Source organism: Trichosurus vulpecula, chromosome 2 (genome assembly GCF_011100635.1).
Source record: "Trichosurus vulpecula isolate mTriVul1 chromosome 2, mTriVul1.pri, whole genome shotgun sequence".
Taxonomy (NCBI): Eukaryota; Metazoa; Chordata; class Mammalia; order Diprotodontia; family Phalangeridae; genus Trichosurus; species Trichosurus vulpecula.
The window spans coordinates 290,419,449-290,443,026 of NC_050574.1; the positions used below are offsets into that span (position 1 = coordinate 290,419,449).

The 23,578-nt window shown below is 36.1% G+C and overlaps 1 protein-coding gene across 1 annotated transcript in view; it reads right to left on the reverse strand.

Moving 5' to 3' along the window:
- UBXN4 (UBX domain protein 4) overlaps window positions 1-23,578 on the reverse strand; it is a 41,460-nt gene that overhangs the window by 10,494 nt on the left and 7,388 nt on the right. The window contains exons 4-9 of the mRNA XM_036744582.1: window positions 23,089-23,207; window positions 22,209-22,386; window positions 10,140-10,248; window positions 3,522-3,576; window positions 2,271-2,435; window positions 171-298 (exon numbers count right to left, since the gene is read on the reverse strand). Coding sequence (XP_036600477.1) covers window positions 171-298; window positions 2,271-2,435; window positions 3,522-3,576; window positions 10,140-10,248; window positions 22,209-22,386; window positions 23,089-23,207 — 754 coding nt within the window. The remainder of the gene's footprint in view (window positions 1-170; window positions 299-2,270; window positions 2,436-3,521; window positions 3,577-10,139; window positions 10,249-22,208; window positions 22,387-23,088; window positions 23,208-23,578) is intronic.

The window sequence follows — 23,578 nt, forward strand, 5'->3', positions numbered from 1 at the left end:
CATTTGCCAAATCACAATTTGTCATATCTGGAACACGGTGTTGGCTAAATAGTAATGGCCACAACACTATGCCACCAGAGCTGAAACCAGCCACATCAAAGCTAAAAGTAGCCCACATCTGTTCCTTTCCTCAACCCCCTTCACACGTTTTCGAGTACGTAATAAAGTACCTTCTTTCTCGAGAAGAAGACTCTTTCTTAGCTTCCATTTCAGCCTGTTTGGCCAATAAAGCCGCAGCTTTGGCAGCTTCCACTTCTTCCTTTGTCTTTGCAAAACGTGCTGCCCTTTCTGCTCGATCCTTTAAAAGACCAAACACCAGTTAAAATTCATGGCCAGATAGTTGCATTCACAATCAAAAGTTTCAAGACAGAAGTGACATATATGCACAGAGCAAAGCTCTTTCACATCTAATATACTGACTTGAAACTTATTCATTTTGGAGTTAAGCCTTTAAAATTTTCCCTACATACCAACTGTAAAGGAATTAGAAAGTATTTTTAAAATAAGCCCAAGGTAGTTTTAGCACTTACAATAAGTTTTCTATTCAATTCTGCTCGAAATTATTTCAAAGCTGTCCCAGATTGATATTATCTGACTAGATATTTTTTCCCCACAAAGAATTCTTCTGGTTTCAAGAGGATGTTATGTGACCAATGTGTTTAGCTTGATTCTAGAGTATCTTGAAAAGCTGTTTTTCCACATATTTGTAAAACATTAAGAAGGCAAAGTACAAGCTGAACAAGATAACATCTGAAGTCCCTGCCAACTGAAATTTCTAACAAAAGAACCTGATGATACATAAATCTATTTCAAAATGTTTAGCTACTTGATATGTACTCTTCTGCCTTACCTTGTAGTGAATCAAAGCTCTTATAAGCAAAATAACTCATGTTTGTGTAGCACTTCAAGGTTTATAAAGCATTTCCTCTGACAATCATGATGTGAGATAAAAAAATCCACCAATCAGTAAGCATTTTGTTAAGGGCAATTATCTGCGAGTCACCATCCTAGGTGCTTAAGATGCACAAAGACTAAAGTGAAAATGTTATTCACCTTCCAGAAGCTTAACTAGCCAAGGAGACAACATGAATTATATAAATACATAGAAATGAACACAAGCTGATTTGGGGAGGAGAAGGCTAACTACCAGCTAGAGAGAGGTCAGGAAAGGCCACATAAAGGTAGTGGTACTTTAGCTAAGCCCTGAAGGAATCTAGATAATTTAAGAGACAGAAGTCAGGAGGCAGTTCATATGCAAAGGCACATAGGTATGAGGATGGCATGCCACATATGAAGAATTAGCAATAAGGTCAGTGTGGCTAGACTGCAATGTATGTGGAGATAATGTGAAAGGAGGTTAGAAAGTTAGCTTGGTACCAGATTGTGAAACATTTCATATGTGAAGCAGTGGAATTTATATTTAATCTTAGAGTTAACAGGAAGCCCACTGGAGTTTGTTGAGTAAAGGAGTAGCATGGTCAGATTTGTACTTCAAGAAAATCAGTAATGCAAAAAACTTTGTGAAGTTAGAGATGGCAGGATCAATCAAACAAGTAGATAGACGAGATGAGTGAAGCCTGGAGAATACTATCAACACTGTAAACCTTGGTGAGTGGAAAGTTAGTGATACCCTGGACAGAAATAGTGTAGTTCAGAAGTGGATTTGAAAAGAAAAACTGATGAATTCAGTTTTAAACATGTTGAGTTTGAGGCATTATGAAACATTCAGTTCAAAATGCCCATTGAGTAGTGAGTAATGCAGGACTGACTAGAGTTGACAATATAAATTTTATTTATAAATAAAATAAGTATCATCAGTAGAGATTCTTAAACTCCATGTGAGCAGATGAAGTCACCCTGAGTGAAGAGAAGAAATGCCAGCAGGGAGCCCTGGAGGCATGTTGTAGATGATGATGATGATCCAGCAAAGACCAAGAGGGGACAATCAGACAGTAGGAGAACCAAGACAAAGCAGTGTCACCAAAGCCCAGAGAAGAGAGAATATACAGGACAGGGTGATTAAGAGTGTCAACTGAGGCACAAAAGTTGAGAAGGATGAAGAAATTGGTAGTTTATTATCCCCATTTTACAGATAAAGAAAATGAGACTCAGAGAGGTTAACTAGCTTTCCCAGGGCCACACATTCACTAAGTGTCAATAACTCCAGGTATGGTGCTCTTTCCACTATCCCATACTGTCTCCATTTCTGCAGTCTACCAGGAGGTTAATAGATCTATACACAAACATTTCTTTAAAATAATAAAACTCACCAGGGCAATCTGCTGCTTTATCCGCTCCCTAGCTGCTTTATCTTCTGCTTTCTCCCTGTTCCTCTCCTCTAACATTCTTTTTGTCAATTCTTCTTCCTGTTTTCTTTTATAGTCCAACATTTCTTTACCGGTTTTCCTTCTATCGATTTCCTTCCTAATCTCTTTCTGGATTGAAGAGAAAATAAACTATAGAAGTCAAAAATAAAATTTTAAAAGTCTCCCACAAATTATAGGTTACATATGGATTGTAAATAGAGTATTACTTCTATATGCTATTCATTTTATTTGTAGGATTTCTACTCAAATGCCAATTATTTACAAATTTTTGTCAATAGCTGGACTGTGATTATGATGTGGACAATGTTATTTGATAGCATGCCTGCTTGTAGGTCTTCAGCTTCTAAACTATCTAACAATCAATCAGGGTGAGGGATGGTAGGAAGGTGTAAACGGATAACAGAGAATTTGCTCATTATTGGGCCTTAAAAGTGTGGCTTTTCTGATCAAAAACTTGATAAAAACATGAATATGGATAAAGAAATAATGCCAGTACATTATATTTGTAGTTTGTAAACTTTGCTAATCACAAAAACTCTGTAAAGGAGCCAGAAAAGGATTTTATCCACAATATACAGGTGGGGTAAGCTACAGTGAGGTTAAATGAGTTTCCTAAAGGCAAAAAGCTGGTTGGTGACAGAGTCCAGAGGAAAACCTAGGATTTTTTACTTTCAATCTAAGGTTCCTTCTACCGTTATACTATCACCTTGTTAAAAACAGTAGATAATGGAATAGTTTAGTTCCAAAAACAAAATGGTACAGTTCTGTAGAAATGCAGTAACAGGAGACAGATAAAAGTGACAGCACATGCAGCTCCAAAAACAAAAGGAAGTGGGATGATGTGTGTTGTCACACACTACCCACTTTTAGCTGTAAATCCTCCCTGCCCCTTTTTATTCTCAGTGCAAAAGCATGATTTAATTTTGGAAGCAAAGGGAAAAGCCACAAGAACCTACTCTAATTTATGCATAATAATTTTCCAAATAACAAAAAAAAAAAAAAAATGAAGATCTGCTGTAAATTTAGAATTTGAAGGTAGTATCTGAGAAATCATCTAGTCCAAGAAACCGTATCAGCAATTTATTCTGGGTTCAATCACAAATTAAACAGAATTCACAAAAGTATGCCTCTTAAAGAAAAGCATAATAAATGAGCTACAAAAATCAGTTAGCCATTAATCCATGAACACTGTACCTGTTCTTCCTCTTTCCTTTTCTCTTCTCGTCTTTCCTCAAGTTTTTTTGTTAGTCTACATTTAAGAAAAGCAGGTTAACTGAGTCACAGTATGATAAACTTAGAAGAATTTAATTCAGTTAAGAAAAAGACAAAAAGTAGATAAATAGAAGCCCCTCTTAGTTCATAAAAGAATAACTCCAGTAGCCATGGCAACAACTTTTATGTTTGGCCTCCAAAGAATGCTGCGACTCAATCCATTATTCATGTCTTCAATTGTAATTTCAACACCTCTTGATTATTTCCACTTTCCATTAAATAACAAACCAAGTAAATGATTATTCTGAAACTTTAATATAATAACATTTTCAAATAAATAATTATATATGCTTGTGTGTGTGTATAGTACATTTACATAGTAACAATAGTCTATAGCTCTCAGAAATGAAACTAAGCAACCCAAGAATACCTATTAAAAGCATAGCTAAGCAAAGTTATAGGATATAAAATAAACCCACATAAATCATCAACATTTCTATATGTTACCAACAAAATCCATCAGCAAAAGACAGAAAAAGAAATTCTACTTAAAATAACTGCAGAAAATATAACATACCTGGGAGTTTACCCGCCAAGAAAAACCCAGGAGTTCCATACAGTTAAATGAAAACAATTAAAAACACTTTTCACACAAATAAAGTTGGATCTAAACAACTGGAGAAATATTAATTGCTCAGGGTAGCTCAAGCAAATATATTAAAAAAAAAAGACAATTTTACCCAAATTAATTTACTTATTCAGTGCCATACTTATACTACCAAAAAGTTATTTTATAGAGCTAGAAAAAATAATAACAAAATTCATCTGGAAGAACAAAAGGTCAAGAATATCAAGGAAATCAAAGAAAAAAAATATGAAGGAAGGTGGACAAAAGTACCCCATCTCAAAATGTATTACAAAGCAGTAATCCTCAAAACACTCTGGTACTGGCTAAGAAATAGAGTGGTGGTATCAATGGAAAAGATTAGGTACACAATACACAGTAGTGAATGACCATAGTAATACAGTGTTCTATAAACACAAATATCCAAACTTTAGATTGCATTACTTGATAAAAACTGCTGGGAAAACTGTTAGGCAGGAACTAGGTACAGACCAACACCTCACACCAGATACCAATATAAAGTCAAAATGGGCACATCAATTTAGAAATAAAGGATTATACCATAAGCAAACTAGGGAACCATGGAATAGTTTACCTGTCAGATCTATGGAGGAAGGAAGAACTTATGACCAAACAAGAGATAGAGAGCATTACAAGATATAAAATGGATAATTTTGATTACATTAAATTAAAAAGGGTTTGCACAAACAAAATCAATGCAGCCAAGATTAGAAGAAAAAGCAGAAAGCTGGGGAAAAAAACTATTTATAGCAAATGTCTCTAATAAAGGCCTCATTTCTCAAATGTACAGAGAACTGAGTCAAATTTATAAGACTACAAGTCATTCCCCAATTGATAAATGGTCAAAGGATATGAACAGGCAGTTTCCAGAAGAAATCCATCAAGTCATGATGGAAAATTTCTCTAAATAACTATTAGAGAAATTCAAATTACAACAACTCTGAGGTACCACCTCACACCTATCAGATTGGTTAACATGACAGAAAAGGAAAAAGACAAATGTTGAAGGATATGTAGAAAAATTATGACACTAATGCACTGTTTGTGGAATTGTGAACTGATCCAACCACTGTGGAAGCAATTTGGAGCTGTGCCCAAATGGCTATAAAACTGTATATCTTTTGACCCAGCAAATACCATTATTAGGTTTGTATCCTAAAAGAGATTAAAAAAAAAAAAAAAGAAAAAGGACCTATACGTATAAAAATATTGATAGCAACTCTTGTGGTGGCAAAGAACTGGAAATTGAGGGTATGCCCATCAACTGGGGAATAGCTGAAGAAGTTGTGGTATACGATTGTTAATTAATACCAATGTACTATAATACATACACACACACACACACACACACACACACACACACACACACACACACACACACACATATATATATATATAAGAAATAGTGAGTGGGATGGTTTCAGAAACACCTGAGAGACATATATGAATTGATACAAAGTGAACTAAGTAGAGCCAAAAGTACACAGTAATAGCAATGCTATACAACTTGTGAATAACTTAGTTATTCTCAGCAATGAAATGATCCAAGACAATTCTGAAGGCCTTACAATGAAAAATGCTATATACACTTCCAAAGAAAGAATTGATGGAATCTGAATGCAGACTGAAGAATAATAATTTTTATATAATTTTTCTGGCTGTTTTTTTTTTGTCCATGCTTTCTTTTCCAACATGGCAAATATATTTTGCATGATTTCACATGTGGAATATCTATCAATGTTCTTGCCTTCTCAAGCAGTAGGGAGGGAATGTGTAACTCAAAACTTAACGCTAATTTTTTTAAACTTGACAACATCAAAGCTATATATAAAGAACATTAATTGCTAGCAAAACAAAACACTTGTATTCTAGGGAGTTATTTTAGCCCCTATTCATTTATAAGGTATATACATCTTTTTAGTTAAAACCTCTGGAAAACTATTGGTCAACAAAGACCACTTTGGAAAGCACCCAAAAAGGGGGGTGAGTATTAAGTTCCAAGACAGGTTTCTAGGAATACTACTAGCTCAAAATGTGTGGGATTGTTTTTTCCTGAATTATGATGGGGTTTTGTTATTTGTTTAAATATGTGAAGACTAGCAGCCATTTCCACAACTCACACACATTAAGAATAGAGAAAAAAACCTACTTTAGTGAAAGATTTTAATCTGATTAATTGAATTTCAGCAAAAACTTGAAGATCTCATAAGATGTTAGATGATCATCTGCCTTATATTAGTCAAAGGCTACTCTGACAATGAAAAAAATCCCTCCCAAATCAAAAATTTATTAAATTATAAGGAGTTTGAGTATAATTTCAGGGAATGATCTATTCTCTCACATACAAACTCAACCCACATACCTTTGAATTCTCCTCATAGCTTTAACAACATATGCCCCCAAACCTCAGCACACCCTCTTCTCAAAATATCCAGGAATTTTTTTTTTTAATTTAAGGAAAGAATTTCAACAATTATAGACCCACCCTGTCCTAACATTCTCTTAGCTATATTTTTGTCTGACACTTCTAAAGCACAGAGATAGTCCCTGAGTTAAATCATTTTCTTACATTTGAAGAGACACCTAGGTTAACCAGGTTATTTAGTGGCCAAAAGAACTTTCTTTTTCTGCCCAAAGCCTTGACAAGGTCTTTTCTGTTCTTCCAGCTACAGACTCTGATCCTGGCAGCATTTTACTTCAATCCTTAGAGTATCTAAAGATTAGAAACAAGCCTTCACTGGTATTTTTTTTTGTTTTGAGGGGTGGGGAAAGGAAGGAGAGACCTTTTTCTCCCATACATCTCTCCATGGTTACTAACAGTAAAAAGCCCTGCAAAGAAGGGAGGACAGCGTATTTTTCTTTAGGGACAAGACAGAAGCAGAGAAAACAAGACACTCTATTATTTCACACAGCGTACCAGTGTTGAAACCCTGGTTAGAAGCAACAGATGGTGGCATCAGAAGGGGGAGCAGATTGATCAGTACCCTAAGATCCATGAAATAAAAGAAAAGATAAGAATCACAAAAAAGGAGTCTCAACTTCATTTCTTAGCATTCTACAATCAAAAGTAATAAGCTGTCCTGTTTTTATTATATGGGATTATAAAGCAAAGAGAGCTCAGAGTGCCTAAAAAAAGGAACTTTTTCAGTTTTCGACAGAAGTTGGCACCCATCCAACCTAGGATGGAAACATTTCCTTAGGAATGTATAAAAATAATAGGATTCAGTCCCCATTCCTCACTACTCTAGCCCATATTTTTATGAAAAACCTGAAATTCTGAAGTCCCTACTGTTAAAAACGAACTACGCAACTATGCTGGACCTGTTGCCCCACTACAACATCCATCACCAGTAGCTTGAAGCTAGGGAAAAAGTCTATTCTTCAGCAGATGAATAGTTAACAATTTCACTGCCAAGAATACAGCAAAAAAGGGACAGCAGCAGGTATGTTCCTATCATCCCAAAGCAGATCTTATTTGTTCTATACATTCTATACATTTTTCAGGCTGGCCTCAGAAACTAATTACTGTTTATAAGATTTTCCCTGGGAAATAACAACAAAAACAAAAACAAAAAAACATCAAGTTCCAAATAACCAATCTGCAAACAAACTTTTGGAAAACAATTTGATAAAGTATTCTCAAACCAAAAGGTATAACGATGAAAACTTGAGATTTCAAATTAAAGGGATTAAAATTGAATAATCTTTCTAATTTTACCTATAACAGAACATTGAGGTTAATATTAAGATTCTGATTCAGGATCAGGGACCAACCTTTATTAAAAGCTGAAGAAGTCCCTCTTTTTAGGTGCTCTAATAAGCCTTCTCTGCTTTATAACCCCACTTAAATAAACAGTTCTTTATTTCTTTTGGTTGTAGAATACTGAGAAATGGAGTTGAGACTTTATTTTTTTGATGAGCTTTCTCCCACGGCTTTTCTAAGTTCTATATAGCACAAAAAACGTTACAATTAAAAGTATTCCTGACTATTGCTGTTAACTGGACTTCAACTGAGAATAATTACATCTGAAGAGCATGATGGAAATTCTCCCTATGTCCACTTAATAAACACTATTATAGTAACAGAATATGGAAAATATGTAACTGAAAAAAAATCAAAAGGCTTGGATATTTGTCTGAAAAGTAAACCATATTACTCAAGAAACAACGTATCAGGCTCTGTACATAGTTACACAATTAATAGAAATTCCTGTGCATCTGGTGTTTGTTCACAATCCTGAAGAGTAGAAAAATTAAGGTGAAAATATAGGTAGAAGAAACATGGAAATATATGTCCAAACAACTACAACTGCACATAGTTTTGTTTTGTTTTTTTAATGCCTGGTATAACCAGATAGAGGTAAAATTAGTGTAACAATATTACTTGCAGCTACTGTGGCTGTGTAAGGCCAATAACACCAGCACACAGGAGGGGTGCTAGCACAGGTTCTTTAATCTGCTTTTCTAAGGAAAGCAACTTTAAGGGGTTAACAATCTTACTTTAATTAAACATACATATATCATTCACTTAGTTCAGGGGAAAAAGTCAGCATCCTGAACTTTCAGAGAAAATACAAACAGAAATTACAAATAGGAATTACGAGCAGAGAGAATAACAGAAACCAACAGACAGGCTTCTATCTGTGACCAAATCACAATATATAGTTACCAGAGAGAGAAGCACCAACATCTGGGTTTTAAAAGAGGGGGAGGGATCTTAAAGCAGAATCTTGTCTGGCCAAACCACAAGACCACTCTTCCAATGAGTAAAACTCCCAAAACAAAACACCAACCTCAGAGCATATATACACTTCTCAGGTCCCTGGGGCTTAGCACCTACTTAGCAAAAGGGTGTGGGGCCTAGGGCTTTCTTGTTTCTTAAGCAGATCATCAAAGACTCTTGATTCAATCAAAGACTACTAATTAAAAGGCAAGACTTATCAAAAGGCAGCGATTGCCTTAAAGCTGAGAAGCACTCCAAACAAAAGACAACAAAAAGTTTACTTTGCTTGCCATCACATTTGAAAGGCATGACTCATGAAAGGTACTTGACACTGCCTTAGTGCTGAGAAGCACTCCTAAAGAAAAAACAAAGGCAAAAAGTCCCACCCTGCTTGCCATCACAATTAGTCAAGAAGGCTTCATGACTATGATAAGAAACCTGGCTAAAATATCCATAATCTTTGATTGGAGAGCTCTCACTTCTAGTAAATACACTAAAGACCCACAGACACCAAAATATTCATAGTGGTACTAGCAAAGAATTGAAAAAAAAAAAAGGGTAGATGTCCGTTCATTAGGAATGTCTAGGCAAATTATAGGATGTAAATGTAATAAAATATTGTTATAAAAAACAAGCATGAATAATTTAAGAAAGACTCATATGAGCTGATACAGAATAAAGTAAAGAAAAAGGAAGACAACATAAACAAGGATTTCAACAATGTAAATGGAAAAGAAACAAGGAAAAAAAACCTAAACACTGTGTAATTATAATGAACAGGCTTGGCCCTGAAGAGATAAAAGAAAATCTATCTCCTTTTCTTCTTCCCAGAGGTGGGGGGGACTACAAATATATAACATTTAGTCAGATTCATTTGATATGTTGGTTGGTTTTCCTGAAATGCTTTTTTTCCCCTTTTTAAAAAAAATTTTACGTTAAAAGGGATGACTTTCTCAGGAGGAAGGGAGACATACAGAAATGAAGGTAATATAAAAATAAAAGCTATCAATAAATACTTTAAAGAGACAACAAAGCTTTCATGAAGAAATTATGAATGTTCTCACATGAATATGATCTATCTATAAATTTACAAGTCAGCTAACTAAGTAATCAAAAATTCCAACTCTAACATTTCTACCGATCATTTTTTTTCTACCAATTCTCTAGAACAAACAATAAATAATTGAAAATTTAAATCCCTTTTACGAAACAGATTTTTAAAAGGCCAAACCTCTCCACTTTAACTGTGAGGTCTTCTTCAGTCTGGTGACCCACCACTCTCTCATTTGAACATTCACTGGTTTCCTGAGTGGGACTGGTATGACCTGAATTTTCTCCACCTTTAAAAGGGAGGGTGGGAGAGAGAGAAAGGGAAAGAAGGAAAACATAGTATTTTAATAATAAGTTTTAAAGTATAAAAATATGTACTTTAACATTTGTTAATATTCCTATTTCTGAGTCTTATTATACACTTGGTCCTTTGTTATATATGTAACACAACATCTTAGTGGATAATCATTTTGGCTTTCACTGAAGACCCAATTTCTTCCACATTTCTAAAATAACTTCCTTGATCTAAAACTTTAGAGCCAGGCTTTGATCTCTACTACTTGGAGTTTCTTAGAAAGCAAGTGTCATAAACTTGAGTCACTGAATACTCCTATTCTAGATCAGAATTGAGAATACCTTAAAGAGGCAAGTCAATATAACGGAGAATGAGCTTAGGAAATCTGTCTAGACCTAGATTCCTCACTCTCCAATCCATCTCCCCAGGAGGACAGATAACTATTTCTAAGAACACACATGAAAGGAGTTATGCCTTAGATCACATCCATGTAACAAATAATAAACAAATCTGTAATGTGACTTTTGAATGGATCTAATCATTCAAGAGAATCTTCAAATAAGACTCCAGTAGACTGAAAAAGAGAACATCTGGTAGAGTCTGGAATGGACAATACACATTGGGGTAATCTCAAGTTCTGGACTCACAAGTTGAGAACAAACTTGGCCTATCAGGTCTGACATCCATAGCTAAGCATTCACTTTAAATGCTTTCAAATATTTTTGCATCACAATCCTGCCAGGTTATGTACTGTTACTTTCCCGTCTTGTCTTTCACCTTTACCTCAGTCTCCTGGATAGTTTCACCTTTACCTTAGTCTCCTATATAGTTTCCACATTTCTTATACATTTTGTAAATAAACTATGAACATATGGTTATAACTGGCAATGCCCAACACATTTTATTACTCTGAACTACTATATTAACCTAAAAGGACAACAGCTCTCATTGAAAAAAATCTGTTACATACTTTTAAATCAATGCACAATGAAGACAACCTCTTTTACTTAGGAATGGCCTTTAGTCTATTTTCTTCTTTTATGCTTTATGATAATATTTCAATTTTTATGCCTCACCCACACAATTTCATTTCCATAACTGTTCTCTACTCTTAAAATTTTAATTTTTAAATCTTCAATTTTTTCATGTTTATTATCTTCACTGCACCTTGAACTCAAATACATCATTTCAGCTCTACCTATGGAATCTAAAATATAGCATTTTTAGACCCTTTAGCTAAAACTCTAAGAGCCTGTAAAGCACAGTATCAAAAAAGCTAAAACCCTGAATATGCTAAAGTTTATAAAACTCTGAGTACATTAAAAGAGTTTTTGAAGCCTGGGATAAAAATATGAATAAAGAAGAAATAGATTCATTGCTTGGTATAATATTAACAGATGCCAGAGAACGAGGAACTACTCAAGTTCTATTCACTTCAATAAACTCTATGAAGAATGATCTTAAAAGTGAAAGAAGTAGAACAAACATCATCAAAATGGAATTTTAGGCCAAGAGTATTAGGAAGGCAATAGTAAGATATCAATTAATTGCTTCTTAAAAATTCAATTATTCAGGCCCAGAGAAATCACATCCAAGAGACTGAAAAAAACTTGCAGATGTAGGAAATACTATTGATAATCTTTAAGAAATCAAGGGGAATGGTAGAGGTATCAGAACATTATAAGGAGGAAATTGCCATCCTAATTTTCAAAAAGAGAAAATATTTGGGGAAACAAAGTGCAGTAAATTTGATGACCTCTAACAAAAAAAATTCTAGAGTTGAATTTTTAAAATTTTTTTCTAGCAAATTTTTTTAAATAATATTTTATTTTTTCCAATTACATGTAAAGACAATTTTAAACATTCATTTTTTTATAAAATTCTGAGTTCCTTTATGAACACAATTACAAAACACCTGGAAAAATATTAGTCGCTCATGGGTAGGCCGAGCTAATATGATAAAAGTAACAATTCTCCCTAAATTAATTTATGTGTTCAGTGCCACACCAATCAAACTACCAAAAAATTATTTTATAGAGCTAGAAAAAATAATAACAAAATTCATCTGGAAGAACAAAAGGTCCAGAATATCATGGGAATTAATGAAACAAAATTCAAGGGACAGTAGCCTAGCCATACCAGATCTTAAATTGTTTTATAAAGCAGCAATCATCAAAACTACTAAGTACTGGCTAAGAAATAGAGCGGTGGAAGATGCCGGCTGGAAAGCAGGGACTCGCCTAAAGCTCTCCCCCAGGACCCTCCAAACACCTATAAAAAACGGCTCTGAACAAATTCTAGAACTGCAGAATCCACGAAATAGCAGAGGGAAGCAGGGCTCTAGCCCAGGACAGCCTGGATGGTGGCTGGGTAAGGTCTATCCCACGGAGCTGGGAGCAGAGAGAAGCAGAGACCAGCATGGGCTGCGTCTGGACCTACCAGACCGGGAGCCAGGCAGAACAGGCCTTAGCGCCCTGAATCAGTGAGCTGTGGCAGTTACCAGACTTCACAAGCCACAAACACCAAAGACAACAGACAAGGTTAGTGGGAAAAGCTGCAGGAGACAGAGTGAAAGGAGTTCACGGTTGGGCCACTGCCCCAGGGGCAGCAGAGGTGGTGCAGCTACAGAACTACACCTGAAGTTGCTTCTGGCCCCAGGCCCACCTGGTGGGAGGAATTAAGTAGTGCAGGAGTGCAGAGCCAGCTTAGATCTGAGTCGTGGTCTGGGTTGGTGGTTCTTGGCGGAGGAGGAGTGCTGGTGTGGCAGAGCTGGCTGTATAGAAATAGCTCTGAAAACAACACAGCAGACCCTCAAGCTTGGGACAAAGTACTCTCTACAAGCAGTCATACCCCAACAAAAAACTCAAGGGTCAAGTAGCTAGCTGGGAACGTGGCCAGGCAGCGAAAAGAGACTCAGATTCAGACTCAAACTTTGGAGTCTTTCTTTGGTGACAAAGAAGACCAAGACATACAGCCAGAAGAAGTCAACAAAGTCAAAGAGCCTACATCAAAAGCCTCCAAGAAAAACATGAACTGGTCTCAGACCATGGAAGAGCTCAAAAAGGATTTGAAAAAGCAACTTAGAGAAGTAGTGGAAAAATTGGGATGAGAAATGAGAATGATGCGAGAAAACCATGAAAAACAACTCAATGACTTCCTAAAGGAGACCCAAAAAAATACTGAAGAAAATAAAATCTTAAAAAATAGACTAACTCAAATGGCAAAAGAGCTCCAAAAAGCCAATGAGGAGAAGAATGCCTTGAAAGGCAGAATTAGCCAAATGGAAAAGGGGGTCCAAAAGACCACTGAAGAAAATACTACCTTAAAAATTAGACTGGAACAAGTAGAAGCTAGTGACTTGATGAGAAATCAAGATATTATAAAACAGAACCAAAGGAATGAGAAAATGTAAAACAATGTGAAATATCTCACTGGAAAAACCACTAACCTGGAAAATAGATCCAGGAGAGATCATTTAAAAATTATTGGACTACCTGAAAGCCATGATCAAAAAAAGAGCCTAGATATCATCTTTCAAGAAATTATCAAGGAGAATTGCCCCGATATTCTAGAGCCAGAGGGTAAAATAGAAATTGAAAGAGTCCACAGATTGCCTCCTCAAATAGATCCCCAAAAGAAAACTCCTAGGAACATTGTCGCCAAATTCCAGAGCTCCCAGGTCAAAGAGAAAATACTGTAAGCAGCCAGAAAGAAATAATTTGAGTATTGTGGAAACACAATCAGAATAACACAAGATCTAGCAGCTTCTACATCAAGGGATAGAAGGACTTGGAATATGATATTCTGGAAGTCAATGGAGCTAGGATTAAAACCAAGAATCACCTACCCAGCAAAACTGAGTGTTATGCTCCAAGGCAAAATATGGATTTTCAATAAAATAGAGGACTTTCAAGCTTTCTCAGTGAAAAGGACCAGAGCTGAATAGAAAATCTGACTTTCAAACACACGAATCAAGAGAAGCATGAAAAGGTAAACAAGAAAGAGAAATCATAAGGGACTTACTAAAGTTGAACTGTTTTGTTTACATTCCTACATGGAAAAATGATGTGTATAATTCATGAGACCTCAGTATTAGGGTAGCTGAAGGGAATACATATACATACACACACACACACACACACACACAGGGCACAAGGTGAGTTGAAGATGAAGGGAAGATATCTAAAAAAATAAAATCAAATTAAGGGATGAGAGAGGGAGAAAGGGAGAGAGAGAATGGGGTAAATTATTTCACATAAAAGTGGCAAGAAAAAGCAGTTCTGTACAAAGGGAAGAGGGGATAGGTGAGGGGGAATGAGTGAATCTTGCTCTCACTGGATTTGACCTGAGGGGGGAATAACATACACACTCAATTGGATATCTTACCCCACCCACAGGAAAGGAGGAGGAAGGAGATAAAAAAGGGGGCACAATAGAAGGGAGGGCAGATGGGGGAGGAGGTAATCAAAAACAAACACTGTGAAAAAGGGACACGGTCAAAGGAGAAAACTGAATAAAGGGGGATAGGATAGGAAGAAGCATAATATAGTTAGTCTTTCACAACAGGAGTATTGTGGAAGTAATGATACACATGTGGCCTATGTTGAACTGCTTGCCTTCTTAGGGAGGGTGAGTGGGGAGGGAAGAGGGGAGAGAATTTGGAACTCAAAGTTTTAAAAGCAGATGTTCAAAAAAAAAAGTTTTTGCATGCAACTAGGAAATAAGATATACAGGCAATGGGGCATAGAAATCTATCTTGCCCTACAAGAAAGTAAGGGAAAAGGAGATGGGGGGAGTGGGGTGACAGAAGGGAGGGCTGACAGAAGGGAACGGGGCAATCAGAATATACGCCATCTTGGAGTGGGGGGGAGGGTAGAAATGGGGAGAAAATTTGTAATTCAAACTCTTGTGAAAATCAATGCTGAAAACTAAAAATATCAAATAAATAACAGAAAAAAAAAGAAATAAGAGCAGTGGATCAGTGAAATAGGTTAGGTCCATAAGATATACTAGTAAATGACTATAGTAATCTACTGGTTGATAAACCTAAAGACTCCAGCTTCTGGGATAATAACTCACTATTTAACAAAAACTGCTGGGGAACCTGGAAAACAGTATGACAGAAACTGGACACAGACCAACATATTACACTGTATAGCAAGATAAAGTCGAAATGGGTACACAATTTAGATATAAAGGCTGAAACTATAAGAAAACTAGGAGAGCAAGGAATACTTTACCTGTCAGATTTATGGAAAATGGGAAGAATTTATGCCTAAACAAGAGATAGAGAACATTATAAATGCAAAATGAATAATTCTGATTACATTAAGTTGAAAAATTTTTTCATGAACAAAGTCAATGCAACCAAGACTAGAAGGAAAGCAGAAAGCTGGGAAACAATTTTCACAACCAGTGTCTCTGATAAAGGCCTCATTTCTAAAATATATAGAGAACTGAGTCAAATTTATAAGAATACAAATCATTCCCCAATTCATAAATGGTCAAAGGATATGAACAGTTTTCAGATGAAGAAATTGAAGCTATCTATAGCCACATGAAAAAATGCTCTAAATCATTATTGATTAGAGAAATGCATATCAAAACCACTTTGAAGAACCATATCACACTTATCAGATTGAGTAACATTAACAAAACAGGAAAATGATTAATGTTGTGGGAAAATTGGAATACTAATATTGTTGGTGGAGTTGTGAACTGATCCAGTCATTCTGGAGAACAATTTGTAACTATGCCCAAAGGGTGGGTGCTCTATTCACTGTGCCATCTACCTGCCAAAGGTCAATTCTTAAGAATGAAAGAATTACTGAAAATGTTCAAGAACAGGCTGGACAAATACTTGTTGAGAGTTAAAGCTTCACAAAATTCAAAGTAGAGGAAACCAACTCCTCCTTTTCAAGAAAAAAAGTAAAGCTCACAGATGTTGAAAGTGACTTGACCAAAATCTGTTGCTTAGGGAATTCATGTTTTTGATATTCATGCTAGTCTTCTCCAACTCTTAATCTGTGAGATTATGCCCTATAATCAAAGAACATTCATCAATGTTAACCTAACTCAGAAATTTTTCCAATACCATACTGCACTGCCAAACCAAGTGGGAGGCCAGGTGGAGGGGAAAATAATTTTATGAAGGAGATGTGGACAATTTGTGAATTTTGAGGTTCAGAAATGAGTGTATATTCTTGAGAACTTGAGATAGACTAGATTAAGCAGAAGGAAATTACTTCACTTGGGCAGGGGGGAGAAGAGAAAGAAAAAATTCTAACAAAGTGAGAAGCCACTGAGGTGAAGAAGGTGAACAACTCCAGAGTAGAAGACCTACACAGACATGTACCACAGCAATTGCTGAAAAGAGCTACTAGGAAAATAACAAAGGTCTGATGATCTTGCTTCCAGAAAAAAAAAAGAGCAAGAATTTACAGAGTCTTCCATAAAGTGCTCAATGTTTGCCTCTTTGCCACAGCCACATAGTTTTATCTATGATCAGAGTGAAGGCTACCCTCCCTCCAAGAAGAGAAAAATGCTTTTTATTGTCTAGCTCAGAGAGAATGAAGTCTCCTCCCCCACTATGCCCCCCCCATAAAAAGGGAAATAAAAGTATCACTGTAAAAAGAGGAAAAAAATATGAAATAACATGACAGGAGAGAAATGGAAAGTGGTCATGTGGAGCTCAGCAATAGATGAGACACATCTTCATTCCCTTCTCTCCACAACCAGGGCTGTCACCCTAGATTAGGCCCATGTCATTGCCTGACTGAAATACCACAATAAACTCTTATTAGTTGGTCTCATTGTTGCCTTCTCCAATGAATCACCTACAAAGCTTCCACAAAAATAATCTTAAAACATCAATCTGTGCATATCGCTTTTCTGCTCGAAAATCTTCAGGGGACCCCGATGGCTATGAATTTCTTATTATGGCACTCAACCCCCACAGACTGATGACAACCAACCTTTCCAGACTAATTTCACATTACTCTCCTTTATTCATTCTATTCAAACTGTCCTATTTGCTTCTCTCCAAACTCAGCATTTTACCTGTTTCCAGTTCTTTGCAGGATCCCACAAGTCTGAAAGTGTATATATTCTTCACATGTCTGATAATTATTAACTTCCTTAAAAACTCAGGTAAGGTGTTAACTCTTATAGGAAGCCTTTCTTGATTTCTCTAGTTGTTACTGCTTTCTGCCTTCTCAATTATCTTCCAACTAATACATCCATTTACATGTTGTATTCCAGTGTGGAATATAAGCTCCTTAAAGGTAATCACTATTTCTGGTTTTTGTCTTTCTATACCCAGCCCCTCCCCCCACAAAATGTCTGAGGCATTCAATAAATGTTGAATGGGAATACAAGGTGCTGTCAGGTAAGGTGAGTAAACATCCCAGGAGGAGCTAGGCTGTAGTGGCTGCAGCCTCAATTTAGAGGGGTGTTGAGGCTAACTTGACAATAACAACAAAGGTCTGCTGTCTTCCCTGAGCATGTACCTAGGCTATGGCAGAGACACTTTCAAGACTTAGGCAAAATGAATTCCTCCAGTCCTTGGTGAACCTAGTCCACTCATCTTTAGAACTCCCACCTGAGACCATGCCATCATGATTAGTGAGAGGGTGGATGCAAGCCCACCTAGCCCATTATATCCAATTGTTTCTGGACCCTAGACTATGCTTCACCTTCATATCCCACCCAGCCACTGACCTATGCCACGCTGTCACCTTCCCTTGAAGGGGGGAACTGTCTTTTTGTATTTGTGTCTCCTGCACTTAGCATAGCGCCTGGTACGTAGTAAATGCTTAATAAATGCTTTTTCACTCATTCATTCATTCATTCATACTTCTGGTGATTCATGTGGGTATAAATGATTACTTTTCAAGAAATCTGAACACATTTTTAAGGATTTTAAAGTGTTAGGCAAAAAACTGAAGAACTTTGGCATAGGTGGTATTTTCATTGCTATAGCTGATCTGATGCAACTATTTCAGAAGAAAAAGTTAGATTTGGGAGGTACACAGCTGGTTAAGATGTGGTTTGAAATTAAGACTTGAATTTCTAGACTACAGCTTTAAATATAGGAATGATGGTATTTGGAATGGAGTACATCCAAGAAAGGCTGGTAAACATGTATTTATTTACAACTTACAAGAGACTGTTAAACGAAAGACTGTTAAACTGAAAATGATGGGGAATTCAGAAAATTGCCTATTTATATTGACCAGATGCGGTATACAGAGCATAATGTAGGAAGAAAAAATGGAATACGGATGCTCCAAACTTGTAAGAAATAAATTCCAGGAAAGGAACCAGTAATGAAAACTATAGCTTCAGATGTCTATATACAAATGAACAAAGTATAGTTAGTAAGCAAGATGAAACAAAGATTCTAATCTGAGGGGGCAAATTCAATTTCAGATATTTCACTAAGACTTGGGACTCATTATAAACTATGGCGCTGACAAGAAATATTTTATTCAAAAGAAACAGGATAGGTAAAGAGGGGCGGGGGAGGGAGGGAAGAGGAGCCTAAGGGGCCTATGTATTAAGATATATTCATGTTTGATAAATCTGGGAACCAGAGGGAGTAAGCATGATAAAGATCAACAGAGGCAGAACTAGATGTAATAGTTTCATCAGAATACACTGTAGAGGGGCAGCAGTGGATAGAGCACTGGTCCCAAAGTCAGGAAGACCTGAGTTCAAATCTGACCCCAGACACTTGACACTTCCTAGCTATGTGACCCTGGGCAAGTCACTTAACCCCAACTGCCTCAAAAAAAAAAAAAAGAATATACTACAGAACACCTAGATAGAACAAGAAAACAAATGAGAGAATCGGGAAACATCGCAAACTTCTCACAGAGGTATGATACAGTAATGATAGGAGATAGTGATCATCCAGATATTTTCTAGAGATTTCCGTCTACAAAAAGCAGAGCAACTAAAAACTTTTTGGCTTGCTTTAATGATAACTTGTTTTTTCAGTAGGCTGAGGATCCAATGAGAGGAAATGCTATTCGAGACTTTGTTGCTGAAGCAGAAATGATGGGCACCTTAGGGAGAAATGACCACTCCATCTTACATTTTGTGACAGAGAAGATGAAAGCTAGACATATTCTGACGTTAACCCTTGATTTTTGGAGAACAAACTTCTAAAGCACTGGACAAAGTACGGGTAGTATTCCACAGACTAAAATTCATATAGGGAAGTCAGCCCAGGAAGAAAGAGAAGCTCCGAAAAATGAAGCTGAAGCAACTACAGTGAAAAAGAAGAACTGCTTAAAGAGGTCAATATGATTGCACAGGAAACTCAATGATTAACTTCTATCTAAAAAGACAGAAACAAGGCAAGTAATAGAATATGAATATAAAAAATAGGGCATGATTCTTTAAGAATAATTTCAGGATAAAAAAGAGAATAATATAAGAAGCCCTAAGCTAATGAAAAGGAAAGCATTTTTAAGATGTACACTGGTAAAGAGAGAAAACTCAAAGAAGGCACGAGGCTGGTGCTAGGGATGATAACCAACCAGAGAGAGAAGGAAGAACTATTTAACTCTTATGTTGTCTTTTTCCTTATTAAAGAAAATGATTTTCAGCTGGGGAAAAAAGAACAAAAAAAAAAAAAAAAAAAAAAAAAAAAAAAAAAGGGTGAAGGAGAGTTGAAAACCAAGATGATGAGTAGGGAGATAGTAAGAGACCATCTAGCTGTCCTTAGTGAGTTCAAGCTACCAAGTCCAGAAGACAAACATCTCAAGGTCTAGAAAAAAATGGTAAATATGATTGCTAAGACATTATTATTGATATTCCGAAGATTACGGAAAAGAGCCACAGAATTAAAGGGCAAATGTCTCATCCAGTCTAGTAATACTGTCAAAAATATAAACAAGGTTAGTCCTGGCTATCTTCAGCCATTTAGGTAATTATGGTAGAACTGTTTTTTTTAAAAAGACATTACTCATTATACAGTATTATTATCTGAACTGGATGGGCATATGCCCCAACAGTAGTAATATTAAAACTGCCTATAGCAAGGTTAATCAATACCTTTTGTTTTCATATCATAGCTACTTATGGATGGAAAGATGTGAGCCAGATGACAGGATAGTTAGGTAAATATTGACACAGTTGAATTATTAGACCCAAAGAGTGGTCATTAACAGTTTAGTGTCAGCTTGGAAAGAGATCTCCAGTTGAATGCTCCAGGGATCTGTGCTAGATTCTGCCTTGCATTTTTAGCAGTGAATTGTATAAAGGCATAAGTAGTACACTTATAAAATTTGTATGATGAAAAGCTGGAAGGAATAGTTAACATGTTCGATGCCATGTAAACTATTGTTTACTTCACAAGTAAAAGACAAGGGTGGTGCGGCTAGATTGTAGCTTGTCTACAAAAGATCTGGGGTTTCAATGGACAAGGAGCTTAATAAGGTGACATGGCATCCAAAAAAGCAAAGATTCTTTTAGGCTATGGTGTAAGGTATACTGTCAGCTGGGGAATGGCCAAACAAATTATGGTACATGAATATAACGGAATATCACTGCATCATAACAGACAATGACTACGATTAATACAGAGAAAACTGGGAAGAGTATGAACTGTGAAGTAAGTAGAACCAGTAAAACAATATACCTAATGACTACAACAATGTAAATGGAAAGAGAAACAAAAAAATCAAAATGAAATGTTGTGAAATTATAATGATCAAGCTTGGACCCAAAGAAGAGTTATGAAAATGCACCTTCTTCCCTTCTTTGCAGAAGTGAAAGCCATAAGTATAGACCACTATATATAACATCAAATTTGACTCGATGTGCTGGTTGGCTTTACTAAACTTGTTTTTTTCCCCATCTTTCTGTTTTAGGAGAATGGCTCCTTGGTGGTGGGGAAGGATATATAGTGATGGATGAATATAGGAAATGTAGGTGAAATAAAAACAAAAAGCATCAATAAAATTCTTTTTTAACAGAAAGGTTAGAGTCTTAGACCTAGGGTGTTATTAATGAACTTGGGTTCTATCTTGTCCTGGGAGAAAGCAAGATATTAAAAGGAAGCAAATTTCAACTTAAGAAGAATTTTCTAATTAAAACTATCCAAATCAATTAAACAAATATAAATATTATTAATAACATTCCCTATACAAGGAACTAAACACTGATGAAGATAAAAAAAAGATACTCCATTAAGGACCTTACAGTCTAATGCTGGGGTGGGGAGTGGGAGGGGTGGTAGGAGGAGGGGTGAAACAGAAGATATACAAAGCCTAACTAATGCTGGGGAGAGCTGGGGTTCCCTCCCTGAAGGAGAAGATATACTCAGTGATGAGGAACAAACTCTCTCACCAAGCAGTCATGCTATCACTCACCCTATCACTAGAAATATTCAGGCAATGATAGACGACAATCAGCTATGCTGGAGAAGGGATTAAGAAGGACTAAATGACAGCGGTCACTTCCTACTATTACACTCTATAACTCTAACTTCTAAACTTTAGTCATATACATGCCATTTTAATACAAAAGGTATGTTCCACTATGGTACTTTTTAAAAGATATATTCAGAGATGAAAGCATAGTTGCCTCTATTCAGAACCACCAAGAATTTAAAAATGTGCTAACTTCCCTTTATACCTTTTGATATTGCTTTTGAACTTGTACCTCTTATCTCCCACATGATCAGCCATTTCACAGTTCACATAGCTGAGGAAACTAAAGGAAACTTAAAAAATAAAAAAGTAGTGATGGAATTTTCTGAAATATAGTATAACACACAATTTTTCAAGAGAGTGAATTTTGACTATCTGGATTAAGACTTCTTATCCTAGCTATCCAGTCATTTAGGTAATCATGGTAGAACCATTTTTTAAAGACATTACTCATTATATAGTATTATTATCTGAACTGGATGGGTACGTCCAACAGTAGTAATATTAAAATTACCTATAGAAATGCTTGATTGTGTATCAGGAGATGTGGATGGTGTTTCACAAAGCTCTACATTTCTGACTTGAGAATTTTCTGAAGTGTTGTTATGTTCAAAAGAAGAACAAGGGTTAGAAACTAGATTAGCTGACTGGCTCCCATCTCCAACTGATGCTTCACTTTTCAGTGTGTGCATCTGGGGAAAAACAAATGAGAAGTTAATCAACACATAATGCTATAAGCCTATATTAATAGATAAGCTTGAAATGTGAGTCCAGATGATTTTTATTATGTAAAATAAAGGCATGTGCCAAGACCTCCTATAACACATTTAAACTAGTTTAAACAAATAAATCTATAATCTCTAATTATAAATTATGCCATAATTGTATCAGATAATTTTGCTCTGTTTTCTGCAGCATAAAAAGAAGACCCTTCAAATACAACATTGGGTTTCATTTAAATCAATCTTAAAATTAAAGAAAACAAGGGTATAAAATATAGCATTCACTTGCTCAGACAGTTTCTCTTCATTCTAACAGAAAGCAGTAAAGAACCAACACGACTTTGCACAGGAAGGAAGTAAAAACATAGAGCATGCAGCACTGGAACCGTGGGGAAAGGAGAAGCAGGGGCAAAAATGGAGAATGGGGTGACACAACAGTCCCACTTCTCCTGCACATAGGCATCAGTATTTTTAAAGGTTGCTTCACATGAACAGCTTGCAAAAATAAAATAAGGCTTACTGTTGCTTTCAGGTTACCTATCTTAAAGGTTCAATGTAACTGGCCAGCCCTGAATATGGTATGGGGCTTCAAAAGCATTTCTATACTAAGAAAGAACCCCTGCCATAGCATTTTCTTATTTTTATGGAAAGTATAATTCTGCTTCCTCTTACCTGTCTGACTTTGTGAATTCTGTTAACAAGCTCCTCTGCTGTAATGCTTCCTGCTATTACTTCCAAGGGAATTCCACTGTCTCCTATAAAGAAGCTGGATGGGACACATACTACAGGATCTGTGCCATAAAATAAAGGCTAACAAATTCATGGTGTGAAACAATTGGTTATGTTTATAAAACATCGATAGTATACCAAAAAAGATCAGGGCAGTTCCATTTCAACTGCCACTTACTACTAGACTAGTCTGACCTTGGGCAAATCACTCTTGTCTCTGGGCCTCAGTCTCTTCAGCTATAAACATAAGGGGGTGGGGCTAGCTAACTAATCTATGACCTTATAAAACAGCCTAAGAAATTTAAATCAAACTATAATCTTCTATCTAAAGATGTATGATTTAATGAGCCACATCTTTGAGTAAACAGGTCAAGTATACTGCTTCTCTTCTCTTGACAACTTACCCCTTCATTCTCTTCCCTGTATCTCCATC